General features: G+C 36.2%; 1 protein-coding gene across 4 annotated transcripts in view; it reads left to right on the forward strand.

Annotated features, from left to right (window-relative positions):
- The window catches only part of CERT1 (ceramide transporter 1), a 76,856-nt gene that overhangs the window by 50,065 nt on the left and 3,164 nt on the right, over positions 1–23,627 (forward strand). For 3 of the 4 annotated variants that reach the window (XM_064641095.1, XM_064641097.1, XM_064641098.1), the window contains 12 exons: positions 20–103; positions 5,075–5,232; positions 9,406–9,498; positions 12,146–12,232; positions 13,179–13,271; positions 13,854–13,931; positions 17,981–18,076; positions 18,756–18,888; positions 18,999–19,069; positions 20,391–20,519; positions 21,280–21,409; positions 22,609–22,745. In XM_064641095.1, coding sequence (XP_064497165.1) covers positions 20–103; positions 5,075–5,232; positions 9,406–9,498; positions 12,146–12,232; positions 13,179–13,271; positions 13,854–13,931; positions 17,981–18,076; positions 18,756–18,888; positions 18,999–19,069; positions 20,391–20,519; positions 21,280–21,409; positions 22,609–22,736 — 1,280 coding nt within the window. In that variant the 3' untranslated portion in view covers positions 22,737–22,745. The remainder of the gene's footprint in view (positions 1–19; positions 104–5,074; positions 5,233–9,405; positions 9,499–12,145; positions 12,233–13,178; positions 13,272–13,853; positions 13,932–17,980; positions 18,077–18,755; positions 18,889–18,998; positions 19,070–20,390; positions 20,520–21,279; positions 21,410–22,608; positions 22,746–23,627) is intronic. The other variant, XM_064641096.1, reaches the window with a different exon arrangement.

A 23,627-nucleotide genomic window follows, 5' to 3' on the forward strand; every position in this document is an offset into this window, starting at 1 on the left:
CACTCTCTCTCAAATTTAGTGGTAGAAGATGATGAAGATGATTTCCCTACGATGCGTCCTGATGGGGATTTTGTACATAACAGTAACAGCAGTAAGGAAAAATGTAAGTCTGTCCCAATTTTTTCCACTGGTGAAAATTACGATAAATGGTATGATGAAAAGTCTGATACAAGACAGATACTTATGCTCTTTTCTAAGCAGAAAATGATGAGAATGTTTATTTAAGTGTATGTGATAGGAAGTTCTTGGTCATATAATAATTATTTGGCTGTTTTTCATGATTCTCTGAGTTATTCTTAATTCCACAAGCACTAATGCAAATTTATCAAGCTGTAATTTCCTATTCTATGTCTAAAGCTATTATCACTATAAAATTCTGTTGAAACAGCTGCATCATTGAGATATTGGGAACTGAGATTTGTAACAGGTAATTGCAGTTTTTCTTGCAAATGTTACCTGCTTTAGGAATTTGGTGGACTGCAGTGCTTTTCCAGTTAGGGATGTCCCACTATATTTTTTCCAAATACTATGGCTATGTCATGGTTAAGTCAGCACTGTTACTGATTCTCACTTATCATAATTCTAACTCTTTTTTACTGTACTTTTCATTGTTATGATGACAGAATTCTGATATTTATTCTTATCATAAATGATAAGAATATTGTACTCATTGCATCCATGCAGCAAATGTGAAGAACTCACACATATCTTGCTGTTCTAGAAATCTGATACTTCTGGCCTGGAGGAAGTTGTGTGTGCATTTAAAGTTTACTTGTATTCTTCTTAGACCTTCTCAAGTTTCCTGACTGAAATATTTTAGTGTTTACATTCTCTACATGTTGACAATTCAGTCAGTCCTAAGGTATTTCTTAGACTTGATTCATGAGACTTTGAAGTTGCACTACCTTCAATTTCAAATATGATAGAATCTCCTGAAGTACTCACCAAAAATGTTTTTAAACATATAAATGCCTTCATCAAGAATCTGGAAAATATAGGGCAAAATAAGCCTTTTCTGTGTCTTCTGGGGTTTTTTAATTGGCTATTGTTCCCATGTATTACATATTTCCTTGTTGTATTTAAATGGTTTTTCTAGAGTATAGCCAAAACTGTTATGAGGGAAGAGGAAATGAAAGGAGCTTTCAGGATACATCCAGAATTCATCATATGAGTAGATTTTTCTATTAAGTGCCTATTCTGCTGAGATTAATTGTAATGCTGATTTCAGAGGTTAAGCAGCATATAGCCCTGAAGTTTTTAACAAATCTTTTTTGCTTCTTATCACTAAAAGTAGGCAAGCTTGCAATGTTCACCTATAGGCAAGCATACAGTCGCACTAACCCTATTGTATGAATAAAACTGTACTTTTTTTGAGGACTGTTAAGTCAGAAAACTGAAAAAGCCTTATTTAAAAAATATTAAGTAATAATTTAATTTTACTGCATGATTCATTTTGGAGGAGATGTCTTTGTCAGACTTAATTTTGGTAGGATTGTGTAGGTGTTTCAGCTTCATTTACCTTTAGAACATTTCTTCATATCTACATTCTTGTGGTGCATCTGCTACATATATGCATATGCTATGGGGAATGTCATTAGGAAAGTCTGTATTTTTAATACATCTGGTCATCAAGCCTTTGGGAACTTACATGCTCAGAAATTGATATGTATTATGGATATGTGTATATAAACTCACATACTATAGGTCACTAGAGGAAATAATTTGTGCAACCCCTTGCTTTTTGCAGAATTTCTAATTCCAGTTGTTATGATTACTGTATTCCATTAAATTTACTATCCATCAATTATTTCTATGAAAATATTTATCTCCATTTTCATTTTTCTGTGCCTCAGTTTGATTTCTAAGGGCTAAATTCATTAAATATTTAGTTGCAGAGTGCTGCTAAGCTTGATTAGAAAGGAAAAATTAGAGTCTCTGCCCTTAAGTGGAATCATAAGTGATGCAGTGAGGGAAGTAGATATCTCAACCATGACCATATATTCAGAGTAACAGACAGTTAAAGTTTTATCTTCAGCTTCACCCTTTTCTAAAACTTACCTGCAGAGCAGCTATAAAATATGGTTTCTCAAATTTCAGGTTCCCTTCTAAAAGTTTCTCTCTGGTTCTGGAGGAACTGTAACAATCCTCTTAATTGTAGCTGAGAAGTGGTTGCCTGTTTATTCTGGGACTGTTCTCCACTCATTGCTCCAGGAGTAAGACATAGGTTCAGCCTGTTTATTTAGCTTACTATAAGGAGGATTGTTTAAGCCTACTGTTCAGACTCCTAGTGCACCAATGTAAAGCTCAGATCGTTAGATTTAAAACTGACCCAAGGGACCATATTCACTTTGTCTTTTGCGGTTTGTTCTCTGGGTGGGAGGGTTGACATGAGTATGGACATTTATGTCCTACTCTGAAGATGGTGTTTTGGATAGGGAGGCTTTTTCTTTTGTGCGTTCTCTAGGATCTTCAAGTGAAGAGCTAAGTAGAGTACTACAAAGGTATTTAGAATTAGTTTAGTGACGTAAGATGTTAAGGAGACATGAAATGGAAAAGCTTAAGGAACTTCTTTCTACTTACTATCTTTAGAATATTTTCCTGTTTCACTGAAAAACAGATTTGATCAAACACGTGATATTTGGGACATTTGGGAAAGTGTTACGCACGGAATCTTGGGAACAAAAAGGGAAGACACCTGTCCTAACAGACACAGAGGTGTAGGAGAGAAGAGATAAAAAGCTACTCAAGGCTAAAGCACAGTATGAAGTATTTGTTATATGAAATGCAAGAGAAAACAAATCAGAAATAGAGCATAGAGGGGATAATTAAAAAGGAACCACTTGGAACATGTTGAATTGAAGTTAAAGTGGGAGAAATATTTTCCAGCTTTTTTCAGCTGACTTCATGCAATTTGATCACCAAAGTGCAGTTGCAACACTAAGAACACTTTCCTGTTAGCCTTTACCTTGGAACATAGATTCCTTATGCCTGATTTCATTCTGAAAAAATCAATATGTAGCTGATATGAAGAAAAGCATAGAACAGGAATTGGAAAGATGTTTGGGCTCTCCAAATAGAAAATCTCCTGACAAGTACTTCTAATGTGCTGAAGCTCAGTTGTTGCTCGGGCGAGGGTTAAGGTCATCTTCTGACATGTTTCAGAAAGACACGTTTCCTGTGATCAGGAATGAATCAAAATACTTACATCCATCATAAGGAATCTCTGGCGTGGCCATCTCTTCAAAGAAACAGGTTTTACATCCTTCTACAACTTGTTCCTTTTTGCCCATAATTGTAATGGTTGAAAGGAACTACAGACACTGACTTTAAGTCTGCAAGCTCTCCATCTATCACTGCTATCTGAGACTAGTTACTAAAGAATGGCTTAGAATATATGATGACTAAAACTGTATGGAAGTGTTAATGAGCTGTGGCTGAGACCTAGAAAGGGATAAAAGCTCTCTTTTCCAGGAAATGAGGCTGGGTTGCCTCATTGCCTTTACAGTCTACCACAGAGATTTCTGAAACTATTTATATAGTGTTGCAGTTAGGGGCAGTTTCTTCAGTTTGTCTCCATGTTTCCTAGTTGAGAGAGAAAAATCTCATCTGCAAGCGTTATAGCTGTGCTGTTAACCCTGCATGTGAAAACTGTCTACACCAACAGGAGAAATTATTAGTATAAAACTGTCTTTTTCAGCTGTGAAATGTTATGGGCAAAGCTCTTGTGTAATTTTTATTATTTTCAGTGGAGCTACTGCATCACCACCTTGTCAGCTTATACCACTTTCAGTCTCAGCCTCCTCTGTGTTCCCTCTGGAGGAGGAACTGCTCTCCTCATGATCATTTGTGAAACAGTTTTTTCTTTCCCTTCCTTTATTATTTTTTCCCTCCAGCCCCCATCATCTTTACCTTTTTGGAAATGTTCTTGATTAACATGAAAAAAAAAAAATCCCAAGCTGTATTCTACCATAGTATGTATGCTTATTGAGGTACTTCTGGTAGTGTGTAGTCTGTGGTCACTAGTTGGAAAAATAGTTTGACTCTTTCTGAAAGGGGTGCATAAAAAACCTCTGGAGACTTAAATCACTGTTGAAGACTCTGTGTCAATTGCTTTCTGTTCCCAAAGTGCAGATACTGTGCTGTGCCATTAGGGAATGGCAATAGCATTTATCTTCCTTACAAGAACTGGGCTGATTAAAGCCCTACTTTGCCCTTGCAGACAGATACTGGGTAAACTTACTCAAATACTTTTTTGTACTTTTTAAAACTATAGCAGTGGCATGTTGACAAACTGACAGACTGGGGAAAAACTAATATTAATCTAGGTGATAAGTCATTAGACTGTTCTGCGGCATAGCAAGAGTTACTTTAACTTGCTAGGCTCCATCAGCTTCAACTTGAATGTTACTTCTGCTTTCTAATATTTTCTGACATTCATGTGTAGTGCTTGATTTGTTATTGTGTCAACCTACATACCAGTTTGACATGTAATAGGTACTTTTTTTTTGTCACGCATTTTAAGTGACTTGTTTGAATAGCCTTAGCAACAGATGGTGTGGTTGACAGCATGAAGTAGACATTGGAACTGCAAAACCCACAGTACTTGGATAATTCTACACATTTGATACTTTTATTTTAGACCTTTTTACTTTGAGGTTTTAAAATCTATAATTGCGTGCTTAAAGCAACCTTGAGTATTACATTTTGGGTTTGATGACGTTTTGAAATTGTTCCTTTCTTAGTGCTGTATCCGATATGTTTTAAGGTTGCTCTGTGTTAATTAGGCCCCATTTTGAGCTGTCAAACTGCTATTGTTACAAATTATTACCACTCCCTCCACCCACATGATTTGCAGAGTGCAGAGTAATACAGCATTACAAGCAGGCTTGAAATACAGTATAGCAAGATGACGCTGTAGCGATGGATAGCTGAACATTATTACCACTTCTGATTTTTATTTTTAAATTAGGGTTTTTTTCTAACCAGTCTATTGTCTTCAAATACAGCACATACATGTAAAGTGCTTGTTTGATTTAAAGGCTGTTATCAGAGATTTGTTTATGTGTGTTTTTAGTGTTTCCACATGTGACACCCAAAGGAATTAATGGCATAGACTTTAAAGGAGAAGCTATAACTTTCAAGGCAACTACTGCTGGAATCCTTGCTACACTCTCTCACTGTATTGAACTCATGGTAAAACGTGAAGAAAGCTGGCAAAAAAGGCTAGATAAGGTAAGATCATTTTCCTTTTACTTTTGCTGGGAAAAGTTTTCTGTAGCTAGAAACCAAAATTTCAAATGAACTGTTGTTAATTTGTTTTACTCCAGGAACTGCTTCTATTTTTATGTACAGCATTTATTAATTTTAGGTGCTTTCATTATCACCCCTATAAAATGTTAAGGGCCTCATCCTTACTGGTGATATAGTAATACTATTCATCGTAGCCTTTCTTTTCCTAGCTCTTACACAGATGGTAATCCTATATGTTTTATATCCATAAAGCACTTGACATTATTTCATAATAGTAAGTGTGTTGCTTGCAGCCTTCTAACATGGATATAATTATCCATATGTGCAAAATGATGTGCGAGTCTCTGAAATGTTTTAATGTGATAAGAGATGATGATAATAGGAGAACCAGTTGTAACTTGAAAAGTCTCTTCAAGATACAGTTATTTCACTTTCCTTTGGGAGATTGAAGAGATGAAATTGTGCTTTATACTAATTGGTTAAATTATTCGTGTGTAGTGTTACAGTATCTGTTATTCTAATGGCAGTGGTGGTTCACGCTAAATCTACTCAACCACTGTAACACTTCTAAAGGAACAGTGTCTTCCTGCCTGAGATTTGTTGTTGGAGGCATGGCAGGTTGTACTTCAGGCTTTAGTTTCCGTAATCATGCCATCACTGGCTGGTGTGCAGAGCAGCTGTTGTTCTGTTCTCTTTTTTTTTAATGTATTTCCATGTGGTGTATATTATGCTTTACCTTTTACTACATTTACTGTACACTATTCAAAGAATGAACACACTCAGACAAAATACATCCATATTTGAATCCTGTATTGTCTTTGTTCATATGCCAAAGGCCTGGCCCTGTCTAACTGTATTGTGACTTCTGTCAACAATAAGCAGTTGGAGGAATTACAGTAAGTCCAAGACTTGAAGCCTGTTCATAGGATTGGGAGTAATTTGGGTTGGACTAGGGAGCTCAAGAGGTTTCTCTCTCTTTAATCTTCTGCTTAAAGGAAGGACAGTTTGAGGTCAGATCGAGTTGCTCAGGGTTTTACTAAGTCTTGTTTTAGGTCTCCAAGGCTTGGAGACTGCACAGCGCTTCTGGGCAGCCCGTTCTGCTGCTCATCTGTTGTTAGGGTGAAAAGGTTTTGCCTTTTGTCCAGTTGGATTAACTGGATATTCCAGTATCTGCCTCTTGTTTTTTTATCTTTCTGCTCTAAACTACTGTGAAGCATCTGGCTTGGTTTCTTTATGACTTTCTTGAAGGTATTGGAAGGCCACTCTTAGGCCCACATGCAAAAAAACCTTCTCATTTCTGTGCTGAGCAAACACAGTTCACTTGATTTGATCAGGCTTTCCTTAGAGCATGGATGAAGGGATGTTTTCTTTGCCCCTAGTTTAGTATATTTTAATGCAGAATAATATGTTAATATAAAATTTTAATTTATTTATATTAGTTATTTTTCACTTTTATATTTTCCTGTGGACTAACTTTAAAGCACTTGTTTAAGCTGCAAGTGGTTAGCAAATTCCAACCTGAATTTCACTTTGGGTCTCATGTGAGTAATATCTCATACAGCATGACTAAGTACATTTTAAAGGGGGTCACAAACTTATTTTGACTTGTTTTCCTAGAAATTAAAGCGGCAAAAGCTTCTGAAACCTTGGAGCTTTTAAGTTGCTCTGCTCTAGTAGACTTGCAACTTTTTAAAAGTTACATTTGTCAATGAAATTTAATGGAGTTTAGGCGACACACAGGGTAAATTACCTTAATTCTAATATAAAATAATTACTTTGTATTTCTCTATTGGGTAGCCTTTTGGAAGAGGAGGTTTTTTGATGAATTAAACAACATAGAATTATGGTGAAATAGCTTTGACTGAGAGTGAAACCCTGATCTACTCCTACAAATGCCACCCTTGCAATCTCCTGTGAGCAGCACCTTGACACCCACACCGCTAAGGACAGCAGTTGACTGTATTCAGACCTCTGCTACCACTATTCCACAGCTCTGCATTCCATAAAAGAGCTGCTTTTGGTTTAATATTATCTAGTACTTAAACATGGCTTTATAAGTAATACCTTCTATAACTCTGGGCCTGAGCAAAACCATTGCTTTGCCCTCGGAATAGACATGGGATGAGAATGGTATAGATCTTTGTACTTTTGGTTTTCTTGGCTAGGTGTGTAAAATGCTCTGAGAAGGAAATAAATATTGTGAGATGATTAAAGTACAGATTCTGTGGCTAGTTTTCTTTCAATACCAAAATAGATGGCCTGAATAAAATTAATACAAAAGCAAATAGTGTTTTCTAAAGGTAATTGTAGTTACAGCTTTTCTTTCCACCTTTTATGCTTAACTCTTAAGATCTTGAGCTTGACTTTTTATTTTTCCAGTGCAGTATATAAAATGTTAAGTGTATTTTAAAATAGACTTTTCTTAAAATGGATACACAAGAAAAGGATTTTGTCTTTAGTATTTGGACCATTGTTTCATTTTCAACAAAGTCCTTGTGATAATGCTTTTCATATTTTCTTGACTACGGCAGCATTTTTTTGTTCTTGTTTCGTTTGGTCTCACTAATTGTTACTAATAAGCAAATTTATCTTCTGAACATTAAATGTTACCTTAATAATAATATGTTTAGGTCACTTACTTTGTTCACCTTTGATGTTTGAAACTTAAATGTCTCTTTAAATTTTACAGAGTTTTAATACAGCAAGTAATATATTTTTTTTTTGCTGTGAAACCAGTTTCCCAATTTCTGCCTTATTTAGTGTTATTGCCAAGAGAAGCTGGCAAATTTGGAGAGCTGTATTTTGACATATGTGAATTATCACTAGTTTGCAGATTGAAGTACAGAAAGTGTGGAGATTTGGGGTGAGTGGGAGGAGGAGTTGTGTTTTGGGCGGGGGGGGTATTTTTTGAGTTTTTTTTGCTTTTTTGTTTTTCATTCCAAGTGTGGTAAAATTTCTGTGCTTTCTCTCAGTGACATATACTTAAGTCATGCTTTATGCATCTTCACAACTCTCCAGTTTATCTTTCAAAAAAAAAAAACCTCACAAAATTTCATGAAATTTGTTAGCAGTTTCTGCCTCTTTGTGACAGTTTCAGAAGATAAAAACCTACAGTCACAGTTACAGACAATACTGTCTTAGTCTAAGTGCTGGGTTTTTTATTTTTCTGGGGAAAACTACTACTTTGTTTTACATCAAAGCTATTGCTTTACTAGAAAGTGGAATGTTCCAGAGTGAATGTTACCTTCAAATTCCTAGTTGGTAAACTCAGCCTTTCCATATTGCTTCATGGTTTTCCACTGAATCTTTACATTTCAGTTTGGGTTGCTGAATAATTATGCCCATATCTGCAAGAAGTAGTCTGAATAAACTCATATCTACAAGAAGTAGTGTGTGTTGTCCAGTTGTCACCTGTAAGACTTAACTTTCTTTCACTTGAACAGATTCTGAGAGGGGACAGAGAAACATCTCACATATAAAAGCTGAATTCTGCAAGAATTTCAGAAATCTTTGTGGCTTTTTCGCTGAAAGTATCTAGCAGTATGCAGAATTTGCAGAGGAAATATTAGACCTAATCTGATTCTGATGTTACTACTATCTTATTCAAAATATACAGTGATACAGACACCATCAGTGGCTCTATTACAGTCACAACCTATTATGTGAGAATGATGTCAAGTTGCTAGTCTTTGCATGGAGTCCACAAAATTATTCACATTGATCCTATAATTAGGATACAAATTCACAGGATGTAACTCATTAGTATATCACCATGTTGAGCACATTAGCCTTTTACTAGTTTTACTTTTTACCCTTTGTTATCCCTGCCCAAGCATCTGTATCAAGGAGGTTTATATAAACTGTCAGATACAAAATATGACACTCAATGAACCATGCTTAAACTAGAAACTAGTTTTTGCGTGCTGATCTAGTTTCTTTCACATGACTTAAAAAGTATCCTCAAGATAGCTAGTTCCCCAAGCTTACTATTATATATACATGCATATAGGCACATGTAATGGATGCATGCAAATATATTCAGAAAATCATCAGGTTTTCAATTGCTACTTGGAGAAAAAACTATCCTGGTCATTCTACTTGTTGACATGTTGACAATTCATTCTCACTGCATCAAATGGTCATGTAATTTTACAGGAGGTAGAGAAAAGGAGAAGAATTGAAGAAGCCTACAAAAATGCTGTGACAGAACTGAAGAAAAAGTCCCACTTCGGAGGGCCAGACTATGAGGTATGAATTCTGCTTTTGAAATTTTTTAAAATGCTGACTTTTTATGGTGGGCTGACCCTGGGTGGACAACAAGTGCCCACCAAGTCGCTCTATCAGCTGACAGGGGAGAGAGAATATGATGAAAGGTGGAGATAAGGCTGCAGAGGTCTCACTCAGCAATTGCTGACACAGGCAAAACAGACTCAGCTTAGTTTACTACCAATCAAATCTCAAAAACACCCTTTTCCTGCTCCTCCGTTCTTCCTGGGTTTAACTTTACCTCCAGTTTCTGCTTCTTATCCTTCAGCTGTACAGAGGGAAAAGGAATGGGGGTTGTGGTTAGTTCATCCCACATTGTCTCTGCCACTCTTTCCTCCTCAGAGGGAGGACTCCTCACACTCTTCCCCTGCCCCCGTGTGGGATACCTCCCACAGAAGGCAGTCCTCCATGAACTTCTCCAACATGACTCCTTCTGTGTGCTGCAGTTCTTCATTAATTGCTCCAGTGGGGGTCCCTCCCACTCAGTGCAGTCCTTAGGGAACAGAATGCTCCAGTGTGGGTCCCCCACAGGGTCACAAGTCTTGTCAGTGAACTTGCTCTAGTGTGGGTTCCTCTCTCCACAGGGCCAAAGGTCTTGCCAGTTGTCTGGGCTTCCCTCAGGGTCACAACCTCCTTTGGGTATATCCACCTGCTACAGCATGAGGCTTTCCACAGGCTGCAGGTGGATCTCTGATCCACTGCAGATGGACCTCCGTGGGCTGCAGGGGCACAGCTGCCTCACCAAGGGCTGCACCATAGGCTGCAGGGCAATCTCTGCTCCAGCATCAGGAGCATCTCTTCCTCCTCCTTCACTGATATCTACAGAGTTGTTTCTTTCACATGTTCTCACTCTGCTGTTCTCCAGATGCAGTTGCACAGGCTTTTTCCCCTCTTCTTATCCCAGAGCAGCTACCACTGTCACTGATGGGCTCAGCCTTGGCCAGCAGCAGGTCTGTCCTGGAGCTGGCTGACATTGGCTCTGCTGGATACGGAGAAAGCTCTGGAATTTTCTAACAGAAGCCACCCCTGTAGCCCCCGCTAGCTGCCAAAACCTGGCCACACAAACCCAATACACTTGTAAAGATTGGGTTGTTTATCAAAGGGGAAAGTGGTTTTGCACAAGCCTGTGCAAGGGTGATTTACAAATGTGTTCATGCCACATTTACTTTTTCACCTTGAAAACTGAAACTGTATGGAGAATCTGAGTCCTTAATTTCTTGCAAGTGGAAATATGTCTTTACCTTCCATGTTCTGATGTCTAAAGTGTGTTTCTTATAGATATATCTGTTGATTTTATTTTCTTCTACATTTGATACTGCTTATATGTACTCGTATTGTACTTTCCCTCTTTATTTGTTCAGATGTAGAGATATGTAAAGCAAATATGAAAACCCTGACTGCAGAGGCAGTCCTAAAATCTGAAGTCTAACTTGAACTGATTTTTAGTTTGTCACTGCCACTTGAAATATGGTGTTGTCAAATTCAGTGATTTTAGGTTCCTTCTGTTAAATTGCATATTTCATTAGCATCCTCCTCAGTGAGATATTTAGTCTGATTCTGAGATGCTTAACCTACCTTTTGAAGATTAGAATGGCTTGAGTTGGCAGGGACTTTAAAGATTGTTTAGTTCCAACCCCCCCACCATGGCCAGGGACACATTTTCCACTAGACCAGGTTGCTCAGAGACCCATCCAGCCTGGCCTTGAACACTTACATGGATGAGGCATCCACAATAATAATGTAAGATAATGCACCTATAATGCAGTTTGCATAATTTTTACGAACTTGACTCTTTCATGTACATTAATCAAACATGTTTCTACTTACAAGTCATAGCCTGAGAAATAGTACTATACAGATATTTAAGATACTTGAGCTTAGATTATCTTTTATCACTGAGGCATGCACTGTAATATTAAAAAATGGATAGGAAGTTGGACTTTGTCTACTTGGTTATGAACCCAGCTGCTTCTTCCAGGTATCTGTGTTGTAAAGTAGGGGTCTTTTAGTTTGCTGGACCAGGTTGTTTTACAATACAGTAAAAGAAACAAACCTAATTTTATGAAATTACCATTTTAATTAGTAAACTGGAGTTTTTAATTGTTGTCTCAGTTCTACCTGCTGTTTAGTGCTTAACTGGGCTTTCCAAGAATTTTCAATAGAGGTCCGCAGGATTTTCTCTTCTCTTGTTATATTTTGAGGAAATACCTGAAATTCAATGCCTTAAGGCACTGAAATACTTGGAAGGAGTCTAACTACACAAGTATGTTAATAGGTGTACTTCACTGACACACTGTAAGCATTTCAAGAGAACATATTTGTTAATGAAAACCTAAATTTGACGTCAAAGCATACTGATGCTATTACTCAGTTTCCTGGTTTTTTTTTCTTCTTTATACAACTATCCTTAAATTGTAGTTAAAGGAAGTAACTTCCTTTAACTAGTATAGGTTTTCTGAGGATTTGTAATGTAAAAATATTGGTGAAAATGTTTGAGATCTATAGAAGAAATTTGCTTCCATCAGTTATTTTTATATATGTGTGTGTATATATATATTTCTAATAATAAATTGAAGTGGAACTTTCATGTCTCCAGAATTTTTAACTACTTTTGTTTCTTATCCTCTAGGAGGGTCCTAATAGTCTGATTAATGAAGAAGAATTCTTTGATGCTGTTGAAGCTGCTCTTGATAGACAGGATAAAATGGAAGAACAGGTATTGATACTTGAAAAATATCTTAATTATGAGCACTTCACAAGAGACTTCTGTAACTTAAACTCAGTCCTGAGGTGCATCTTCCAAGACTGTAGATATTTTATTCTGACACTGATCAGGGGATCAGTTTTACAATTAAATGTTGTTGCTTAATGCCAATTTTGAGAAAGTGACTTCACAGATTGTATAGAGAAGGATAGTATGTGTTAAATTAATTTAATGTCTCTAGTTTATAATTCCTAAATAAGTGTTCTGTATGAAACTTACCTTTATACGTAACTGATGCCCTGTCGAAATAAGAGTATCGAACACTACAGTTGCCTCCAAAACCTAAAATTTCTTTTTACTCTAGTGGTATATGAAATAGGAAAGACATAGTTCTGTTCGTGTTTGGTTTTATTCAAAAGTTCTGTGGGCTCTGGCTACTTCTCTAACTCATTTCTTGAATACGCTTCAGTGACAAGGATCAAAAAGGGATAAGATACATGTGAGGAAAGTATGTAGAATATTAGAAAGTATAGCAGTATATAAAATGAGGGGGAATAACAAAGTGGTGCTTTCTTTGTGTTAAACGCTTATATGCTTAGGAATATAGTGAATAACAAATACTTGAGATTTAAAAAACTTTCTAGTGGACATGTAGTAACTAACAAATCTTACCTATATTGGGGTCTCTTAGCAGAGAGTGTAAGTTTTTAGTGACTGTGATAGTACTACATGCATCCTTGATATGTTTTCCTTAACTAAGAAATACACCTTGAAGTTTGGATGAATTCAGTCTTCAGGACCACTCACTTAATGAGAATTCCAGCAGAATGACAGCTTCATTCCTGTCATGGACGGCATTAGTTCTTGTAGTCACTATGTACATTAAGCATGACTCACTTTGCTTCACAGTCCACCCAATAGCAGCTGACTAATAATAATTAAACCTATGTTGTTGCAGTCCCAAAGTGAAAAGGTTAGATTACACTGGCCAACATCCTTACCTTCTGGAGATGCATATACTGCTGTGGGGACTCATCGATTTGTGCAAACGGTGAGATATTTTTCCTGATCTCCTCAGAATAATGGGCTGGTCTGTGATGTTTCTGTATAATGTTTTGTACGACAGATGAGATTTTCAGGTGTTTCTAGTAACTTCCAATGGTCTAATCATTTTCAAATAAAGTAGCTGGAATTGAAGGACTTTTCTTTTTGTCTTGGCTTAAAAAATACTAATTTGAGTATCTGTTTAGAATACTCTTGATTTGTATTAAGCCTGTCAGTCAGACAATAAAGGAAAAATCCCAACTGGCTAAACCCAGTGTTTTCAAGATACCTTCACCCAAATTAATTGAATTGATTTTACTTTAAAACAATAAAAATAAAAATCTAGTCTTTTGCATCAAAATCAGTTGGCTGTTTTTTAGTGTTGCTGGAAACACTACGCTCCTGTCAGGGCTACACTGGGAGCATAATATATAATAGGTGCATGAAATCAGCATTCGCCACTGTGCTTGCTGCTTATGGTGCTTTTGTTTTCCTTTTCTTCATTATCTTGTGCTTGCAAGTTGGTACTGATCGCTCTGTTGTGCCTTTGTTCTGATTACTTGGTTTTTTCTTTGTCTGTCTCTGGTAGCCCTATAGTCGCTCTTCCTCCATGTCTTCCATTGATCTAGTCAGTGCCTCTGATGATGTTCACAGATTCAGCTCCCAGGTACTGTACTGATGTGTCAGGTGGGGGTTGCATATCTTTACTGTATTTCATCTTCTCTAAAACCTGGGTTTTTTGTTACATCAATCACCGCTTGCTTTAAACCAGTACGTTGAGACAAACAAAGGAGTTCTCTATTCCTATACTAAATGGTTGTCTTTCTTTACATCCAGCTTGCATGCATACCACTTGTGCAGAGGCCCAAATCTTGTAAAACTGTTTGATTTCTTTCAATAACTTTAAAAAAATACCTACAATTTGATATTTTTTTATTTCTAGTTATAATAAGGTAAAATAACACCTGCTTTAGGTAGGCTGGAAATGGTCTTTCTTCATATTGAATGGTTTTTTGCACTTTTAAAGTCAAAGGTTTGATTTTAATCTGAAACATTTGTTTGTAATGACATTAATATGCTAAATATTGTGGTTTACTATCACTGCTTTTTACCTCTTCAACTGGTTTGATTACTGAAAGGCCATAAAGTATGTTGACAAACAAGATCGTGGGTATGATAAATTTTACTGAAGAGTTTATATATCTATGTATTCGCTTATCCTTCAGAAAATACGTCTGACATCCTGAGTACGTCAGTGTAGCCACAGTGACGTATTCCAGTGATGTCCAAAATTTCTATAGGTGCTTGGTCTGAAGATCATAGTTTAGACTAGAATTAGGTAGGTGCATTCACATGAGGTTTTTTGGTCTCCAAAAATGTTGTTCGGGTATGGCATTTATGGTATTACTTTTCTTCTGCTGTGGTCCGTATGCGATTATGAATATGGAGCTTTATTCTGGGATCTGTTATTTTGGAGGTTTTTTTAAATTGCTAACAAACACTCCAAACAATCTTTTTTCAAATAGGAATGGATTTTTTTTGTTTGCTTCATTAGCGGAGCCTGAAATTTTACTACTTGCAGACCTTATTACTACCTTCATGAGCAGGACCTTAAAGATTTGTCTATTGGACTAAAATCTCAACATTTTTGCAGTCAGTTTATTTCTGAAATTTGAACTTAGCACAAGGAAAAAAGTACGCAAGTCCTCTTGCATATCACTGATAGGCTTATCTGCTGGTTCTCCAGTAGTCGAGTTAGTCTTTCAGGTTTTTTTTGGGAGGAGAGGATAATAACGTCAGGGAGTAGTAAGTAATAGAAAACAAGTTTGATTGCCAAGATAGGAACGGGTACTCTGTCAGGTTATGGGTATACAGGAAGGAAAACTCAGTTGCTAAGATACACAGACATCCTCATTTTCACTTCTTATGCCTGTGATAACGTTTCTGTGTTCATATGATAAATCTAAATATCAGAGCAGTACTGTGACTGCAGAACTAATAATTTAAAAACAAATCTCATATGGACTAAGTCTTTATCACAATAATGCAAATTGTGATTATGTATCAGCATCAAATGGGCTGGAGTCAAATTGCTCTTTTCAGCTGCTGCATGGATCTTACTACATGGAAATTACTACAGAGTGCCTTTAAATGCAGTTTCAAGTTAATGGCCTCACTGCAGAATGATCTTCATTTACGGAAAGCTACTATCCCCGCACACACCCCTATCCCCTACGTGTTGTCTCTAGAACAAATTTTTGCCAAACCAACAAGTCAGTACACCTGCTCTGGAGCTTCATTTCTAGTGAACAAGCAGGTGAAAGACAACAGAGAGCAAGATGAGAAAAGCAGCAAATCTTTTCATTACAACTGCTCTGGACTTCATTAATAAAAAATTGGCCTCTGGCCCCAGGCTGACAATTTGGCTTTTGGGAAGGCAGGGTAATATCTCAATTCTTAAAAAAATTATTTTTTTTCTAGAATTCATATGAATGGAGGGAATTTTGATATCGGGAAAAGGTCAAGTGGAAACTTGCAACCTTGTTTTTAAGACTGAGAAGTATAAGTGTATTCTAATGGGAACTAGTTCTTCAGTGTGCCTCTAGAAAGGCAGTGATTTGCCTCTGCCAGTTGAGTGCGAGGTCAGATCACTTTCTTAAAGAAATAGCAGCTTTTCTAATAGGTTGAGATGTTCTAAGGCCCTTTGAAGTGAAGAACTTGCCACTTAATGTTCAGGCCAAGGCTGCATGGCATACATGTTACAGGTATTTTTGCAGACTATTCTGTAGCCTGCTAGGAACCCAGAGGTAATAGTGAACCTCTCCAGTGGGAGAGGGTCTGTAAATCTTGACTCTGTGCCTCTGAAACAGGCACTGTCTGAGTTGACAGACAGTGACCAGTCTTCAGATTAAATATGGTTTGGACAGATAGCATGCGCAAGGCAATTCTGTAGGTACTGCATTTCCTGGTGAAGCAGAAGTAAGAATCTGTTTAGATGGCACTCCTGTGGATTCCTCCTTCTCTTCTTTCCTTGCTATTTCCTTCATCCCTCTGCATTTACTATAAAGCAAAAAGTACCAAAAGAGAAAAATAAATGTATAAGAGATAGCTTTGTCCTTAATAAATAAAGAGGTGGGGGAGAAGAGACACGGGGACCAGAAGGTGTGGCAAGCAAATGTTGGGAGCATGGCAAGGATTGCTTTCTGAAAGAAGTGTAATCTAGAAGTATAATCTAATCTAATAAATTGAATTTTTAAATAGCCCACATTCTTACCTAATTTGTATTGTACTGTCACTGTTTCACTGGATAAGAAAAACAGAACTTTTTGAAGGAAAAACCTTCTAGTAACTGGCAGAAAAAGTTGATTTGTCCAAAAGCAGAAACAAAAATCTTGGGAGTGTGTTTTCACTGTAACTCAAAAACAAAACACCTAGAAAACCCTCCAAAACCTGAAGTGATAACTTTTCATTCTTTAAAGAAGTCTGTCATTAAACTGAGACAAACTAGAATTTCCATCTAATGGGTTTTATTTTGATGTTGCACTTTAAAGGTTTTGGCTTCATTCAGTTACCTATTTTCTTCCTGGTCTTAAGTGTATTGCCCATGGAGTACATAATACAAACAAAATTACTGCCTTAAATTAAAAGTAAATAATATCTTCCATAGAACTTCCATTCTATATCATATCACTGTTTATTAATTTTGCTTTCTACTTGTTTTATTATTTGCTCAAATATACGTTTTATATGTTGTTTTATTGCATACTAGACTTCTTATTTTTGTAAGTTGTGCAAAAGCACTTTAAGGTTCAGGCTAATAATCCTGTGATTGGGAACTTCTTAGGCTAATCTTTGTGTTGGTGAATTAACTAACCTTTGCTTGTAATGCTTTTCCTTTTGAAAAAAAAAAGGTATTTCTAGAAATTCAGGAAAATTGTGTGAATCACGTGGAGTTGCTTGCTGTGACAAGTTTTAGTAGTCATTTAACTTTTTTCCACCTAAAAGATATTTGAATGTTTTCAATATTTGAAGCATTACACAGCAATGGATACTTTATAATTTTGTTTCCTTTTTTAATTGGGGCGTTTGAAAGGGGGGGGGACCAAAGAAACAGAATAATGTAGTCTCTGTAGAATAATAGAGTCTCTATACCATCATAATCTTTTGAATGTAGGCATTTCTGTTCTTTTTTTTTGTCACAGCTGGCAACTGTGCAAAGATGCCATTGAAACAGAGCAGGCATGCTTTGCTCATGACTGTTTTCTTCACTGCTCTTCCAATATTACTTTTGATATCTATTCACTTTTTTAGAGCTTGTCAGTCTTCTTCCCCAACCCCCTGCCTTTTTTCAGCTTTTTAAATGCTCTTCAGTGAACATCTTACAGTGCATTTTAATTCTATTTAGAGATAACTGAAATTCCTATATGCTGAAATAAAACTGTTTTAGGTAGAAGTAGTGAGATTTCACAGTTTAGAGGCACAAAGGAAGGATAGGAAGTGCCCTCAAAGAATGAAGTTGGAAGTTAAATCAAGATTTTGGCTTTGTTTCTGAAGGCTAGCACTGTCTGCTTCTTCTTTACCTGTAATAGAAAGCTCTCAAATTGATCTCCTGCGCAGGAACTGAAGTATTGACTTGTGACTTCCAATGCTGTACAGTATCTGTGCAAAAAGATGGAAGGAATGAGTTAAAAAACCTTTTTTTTTTTCCCTTTAAAGGTGGAAGAGATGGTACAAAATCATATGACATATTCCTTGCAAGATGTAGGAGGAGATGCCAATTGGCAGCTAGTGGTAGAAGAAGGAGAAATGAAGGTAAACATTTGTTTAATTTGTGTAAGATGATATGCTGTGAAGACAGATACTTTCAGTCTGGTGGACTTGGCAGTGTTATGTTTACAGTTAGACTTAATGATCTTAAGAGTCTTTTCCAACCTAAATGATTCTGTGATTTTCTGCAACACTATCACTCAGCAAGTTAGGCTGTTGAAACTTCTCTCTGAGAATAGCATTGTTTAGATTGGGACTGGAGTCCACCAGAGTTGTGGCTTCCTATATATTTATTCATACAAAATCCAGTGTAACTCTTGCAATAGCTTTGTCTTTGCAGATTACTTTCTCCTTCCCTCCTGCTTAAAGCTTGGTATCAAAGTAATGTGTAAATTCAACGTACAAAAATATTAGAGTAGCAAGCTACTGTGTTGGCTGCTCTGCTGTGCTTATGAATCCTTGTGCATAGTGATAAATTAGGTAGCTTAATAATTTTTGGAGTAGGGATCCTTCAAGTGCTGGTATTTCAGTGTGAATTGCCATGTTAGAATGTCTGCAACAGTGGTTACCAGAGAACACTCTCATGGCAAATTCATGTGATAGTCGTCTGGGTAAGTGGGTTTGTTTTTGTTTGTTTTTTTTACTGATTAAATTTAAACAATTAAACACATGAACAGTTTTGACAATTTCTTTTCTACATTTCTTTCTTTCTGTTTGGCTGTAGGTATACAGAAGAGAGGTGGAAGAGAATGGAATAGTTCTAGATCCTTTGAAAGCAACGCATGCTGTTAAAGGGGTAACAGGGCATGAAGTTTGCCACTACTTCTGGAATGTCGATGTTCGTAATGACTGGGAAAGTAAGGAATTGGTTCTTCGACTTTGCATGTTTATCAGCAAAGATATTGTTGACCTAATGTGTCTGTGATTGTTTACTGATGATTTTTTTTTTTTTCCCCTCTTCTTTTAGCAACAATTGAAAATTTTCATGTTGTGGAAAATCTAGCAGATAATGCAATCATCATTTACCAGACACATAAGGTAATAACATTTCATCCATATGCATACCTTACTGAGACAGTCCGAGGAATGTGTATTCCAATATTACTCTGAGTACTTTGCTGGCTTAACAACTTAAAATACTCTTCAGAACAACATTTCAGAAGAAGTTCTCTATTAAACTGCAACTTCATCAATTTTTCAAACTTGTCTTGAGAGCATAATCGGTTGTGTATGTGTCTGATAGAGTTTGTAATAACAAATGAGGACTGGTTTTAATCTCATAATTGTATTACTGCCAGCAAAAGTCATCTGAGGCAAACAGAAGCAGTAAATAAACACGTACTACAGGAAAGAATCCTATAGCACTGTATGAGATGTTTTTTGCAAAAATACGAGCTACTGTTAACCACAGTTAGCTGACATACCACCTCATAATGCAAGGGTTTATAATTGTTGATACAACATTTGTTCTTGTATCTTCATTGTTTTTCCTTCCAAAATGGTTCTGCTGTCAATTAAAAAAATGGTAATTTGAATTACAATCCAACAACTATAACTTAAAAATTTTAAAAATGGATGGGAATGAAATATACAGATTCATCTTTTTTCTTGCATGTTTCTAGGTATTAGTATACTCAAATGTTCAAACGGGTATTTTTCTTTGACCATTTTAACAGTAGCGGGATTAGATTTAGACTACTTTAACAGAGGACTCATGATTGAGTAAGACATTGTGTAATCTGTACTGTATTCTGGTAAAAGCCAGACTTTTATCCTATTGAGTGTCATGAAAGTCAGGAAAGCTTTTGTATATTTTCTTATTTTATGAGGCATTTTGTATCTCAGACTTTCTCTTGGATAATATCAGTTCGCCATATCTGTCTTACTGAAGAAGTAGCTTTTGGAAATAATTGTTTTAAATATGTCTCTCCTCTTTTTTTCTCTCCAGAGACATAAGTAAATGTAGATACATCGCTATATACTTAAGTGTTAGTTTAGTTTGTAGCTTACAAGTATTAACTAAAATGTAAACCTGAGGTTGAGGAAACAGGAAGGGAACTGCCTCTTCCTGTTTTTCTACTGAAAAATTCATTGCAGCTTGGCTCCCTGCATTTCAAAGGCCTTAAAGTTATACCTTAATTTTTTTGGCATGAAGCGTAGCCACACAACCTGAAGTTTCTGTTACCTACTTATAACAGTATGTCTGTTTCAGTTTTGAAAATTAAATTACTGACTTGAAGAAACACTCAGTGACATAACTGACCTGGTTTGTCTTGCTTGGTTTTTTTCCTTTAACTAAGGTTAATAAGTACTTAATTTGCAAACCTGGAAAAGCTTATATTCAGGTGTTTCTCTGCAGAGGGTGTGGCCAGCTTCTCAAAGGGATGTGCTGTATTTGTCTGCCATCAGAAAAATACCAGCATTTAGTGAAAATGATCCAGAAACATGGATTGTGTGCAATTTCTCTGTAGAACATGACAGTGCTCCTGTAAGTATTATTTTGATTCTATGAAGTTCTCCTTTTAAGGTGAAGTTTTTCTATTATGTGGTAATGCATTTGCAATATTAATGTGAGGGGAGATGGGGGGCTTATACAAAAATACAGCTAATTTAAACCAGGTGATACAATGACCTGATGAAGGCATTCTGAGCCAAAAGCTTTCTTGCCTTATCTCTCAGTGGGCAAATCTAAGGTGTTTCATCAGAATGGAAGCAAAATTTCTGGAGATGTGAAATAATTTTAAAGAACAGAGGTTATTTTATAGGGATTCAAATTAATAACTCTTCAGTATTGTCAGATACAGGAGTAGGCTTGTATGAGTGTATATATGGTTAAGTCTCTATCTTATACAGTTTTGCCTTGGCTCTATCAGATAGTAGCAATGATTGTTTTCTTTGGGTTGCTATGCCATAGCTTGCTGTCAAGGGAAAAGTTAACTGATATTTGTAAACTGATGCGTTATCCTTGAAATGTTCCTTTGCTGATTTGTCACAATAATTGAAGTAATCCACTTGTGTTAAGCAAGCAGAAACTTGAAATTCAGGCATTTTAGTTTAATTCTTTCCCTATTCACCTTTTACCTTTCATTTTACTCACTTTCTTGCTACGTCCATGTAGTGCTAGAATGCAGACTTTAAGAAACACAGTTTCCAGTGTCTTAGACTTCTTAGTCAATTAAAATGTTCATGGTTGAGTATGCTGAAACAATTTTACTGTGAGGCTTACAATGTTTCATGTTTTTTGACAGCTGAACAATCGCTGTGTCCGTGCCAAAATCAATATTGCTATGATTTGTCAGACATTAGTAAGCCCACCAGAGGGGAACAAGGAAATAAGCAGGGACAACATCCTGTGCAAGATTACATATGTAGCTAATGGTAAGTTTAAAATTTTTCAGTATGACATTCACGATAGATGCCAGTTCTGGGGAGTTGAATACTGGCAAAAAAAAAAAAAAAGACCATTGATGCAATTTTCTGTTAGATCTATATATAGCATCACACTTGTGGTCTTCACATTCAAAAAGTATCAAATTAATGTGCTACATGATGAATGGGATCATTCATTTTGTGGTGTTCTGGGAGCTCAGTCCTAAGTACACAACCTTGGGCTGGAGGAAGGTGAGCAGAAATGTTTGCAACTGGGATGAGCTGGCATAGCTTTTAGTGTCAGTAGTGGTGTGTTGTTTTTTTCATGTACTGCTGAAATTTTTTCTTCTCTCAGTTCATCTCATTAGGCTGAAAAGCTGCTGATAGTAAAGATACAGTTCTCACTCTTGGTGCCAAGAATGAGCAAATACATTTTGTATGAAGATGCTTGCAACTATATAATCTAGTCTACATTCTTTAATTACTTTTTTAGCTGATAGAATCCTTGATATTGACTGAAAAGTTGTCAAAGCCAAACTGTGTTGTTGCTGTACCCAGTATTTACCAGTGTAGTATTGGAGGTGCATACTTAATAGCTATTCTCCTAGAGCTACAAAACACTTCAAGAGTAGCTCACCTTATTACTTTTTAAAAAAGTTTCACAGTTACTTAAAACATACATTTTCATTGCTAAATTCTGAACTATGATTATATGGTAACTTTTCAGCAACATAATTGCTGCATGAATTGAAGCATGATTCAGAATCAGTTCAAATTTTGTTTAAATGCTTTAAAATAATTTGTAAGGCATTGGCTATGTAGCAGTTCTGCAGAAAAATGCAGCAATTATTGAAAAGTTAAGATTGACTTATGTTTTCTTTGAAGTAAAAAGTTACTCAAGTCTCTTTCTTTTGTTTCTTGGAAGTCCATAGAGAATGTCCTCTTCCATTTGGGCGTTTTCCCAAGACTCACAATACATCATGTTTACTGTTTTCTAAATAGTGGCATCATAGACCTGGACTGAGCTTGAGTATTATGAGTAGAAAGTGCTACAGCACAAGCTTAGGGGGATAAAAAAAAAAATCTGCTCATCTTTATTCTTTCCTGTTACTTTAGAGAGAGTTGAAGGAATAATGAACTTATATTTTCTTTTCTAGCCTTTAATGGAGTTGCTTTATTTCAATGTCCTTCTTCCTGTTTACTTGTAGTGAACCCAGGAGGATGGGCACCAGCATCAGTGCTACGAGCAGTGGCTAAACGAGAGTATCCAAAGTTCTTGAAGCGTTTTACATCATACGTGCAAGAGAAAACAGCAGGAAAGCCTATTTTATTCTAGTATTAGCAGGTATATATGTTTTTTTTATTCTTGCTTCGCCATTTTAAATTTAAGGCCAAACAGAAGTATGCAATCTAGAAATGTCTTACCTGATTAGCATGAATTCAGTGCTTAGTTTTAGTATTCATATGCAATATATACTTTTGTAAAACATTTGTGTAATTTGCGTGTATTATTAGCGTGAAAAATAAGGGCTGCGTAAGTTGGCAAGCAGTGTTTTTTGTAGACTTTTAGTAGTTTATCTTGCAAGTTTTTGCATACATGTCCAATTTATGTAGAAGTATGAAAGGATGAAGCATTGTTTTTTCTCAATTATCACAGCCATTTTACACTTGTTCTGAAAAAATACACACTGAAGTTTCTCTAGAGCCTCATGTGGTTTTTATATCTTAAATTCTACTTATAATTGCATATTTGGTAGATTATTACTACATTTCGAAGTATTCTTTTGTACTGACAGAATAGTTTTGATCTAGAATTTTTATTAATGGAACTTTTCTGACAGACCAACATGAATTACTAGAGTATTTATAAGGCTGTGACTTAAATTTTTAGCTTTTTTGATGAACCTGAGAAAGAAAAGGGATTTCCAGATGCTTCCTGAAGTCAATAGATATATTTTAATGGTATAGGTTATTGAGCTAATCTAAAATTGTTTTAATATTAAGATGATGATATGACATTAGAAAAGGATTTCTTGATCACTAAGGGGTTTTCTGAGCCCCCTAGTGTTAAGTAAGGCTTAGCTTAATTTTTGTTAATGTATAACTTCCATGTCAAACCATGGAATTCCATTTAGGTGTTCTGTTGCTGCAGCATCATTTGGTTACATCTGAAAATGAGGCTTTATTGCTTTTTCTATGCATGACATAGCCCCCCCCCCCTTTATTT

Source organism: Pseudopipra pipra, chromosome Z (genome assembly GCF_036250125.1).
Source record: "Pseudopipra pipra isolate bDixPip1 chromosome Z, bDixPip1.hap1, whole genome shotgun sequence".
In the NCBI taxonomy this organism is placed as follows: domain Eukaryota; kingdom Metazoa; phylum Chordata; class Aves; order Passeriformes; family Pipridae; genus Pseudopipra; species Pseudopipra pipra.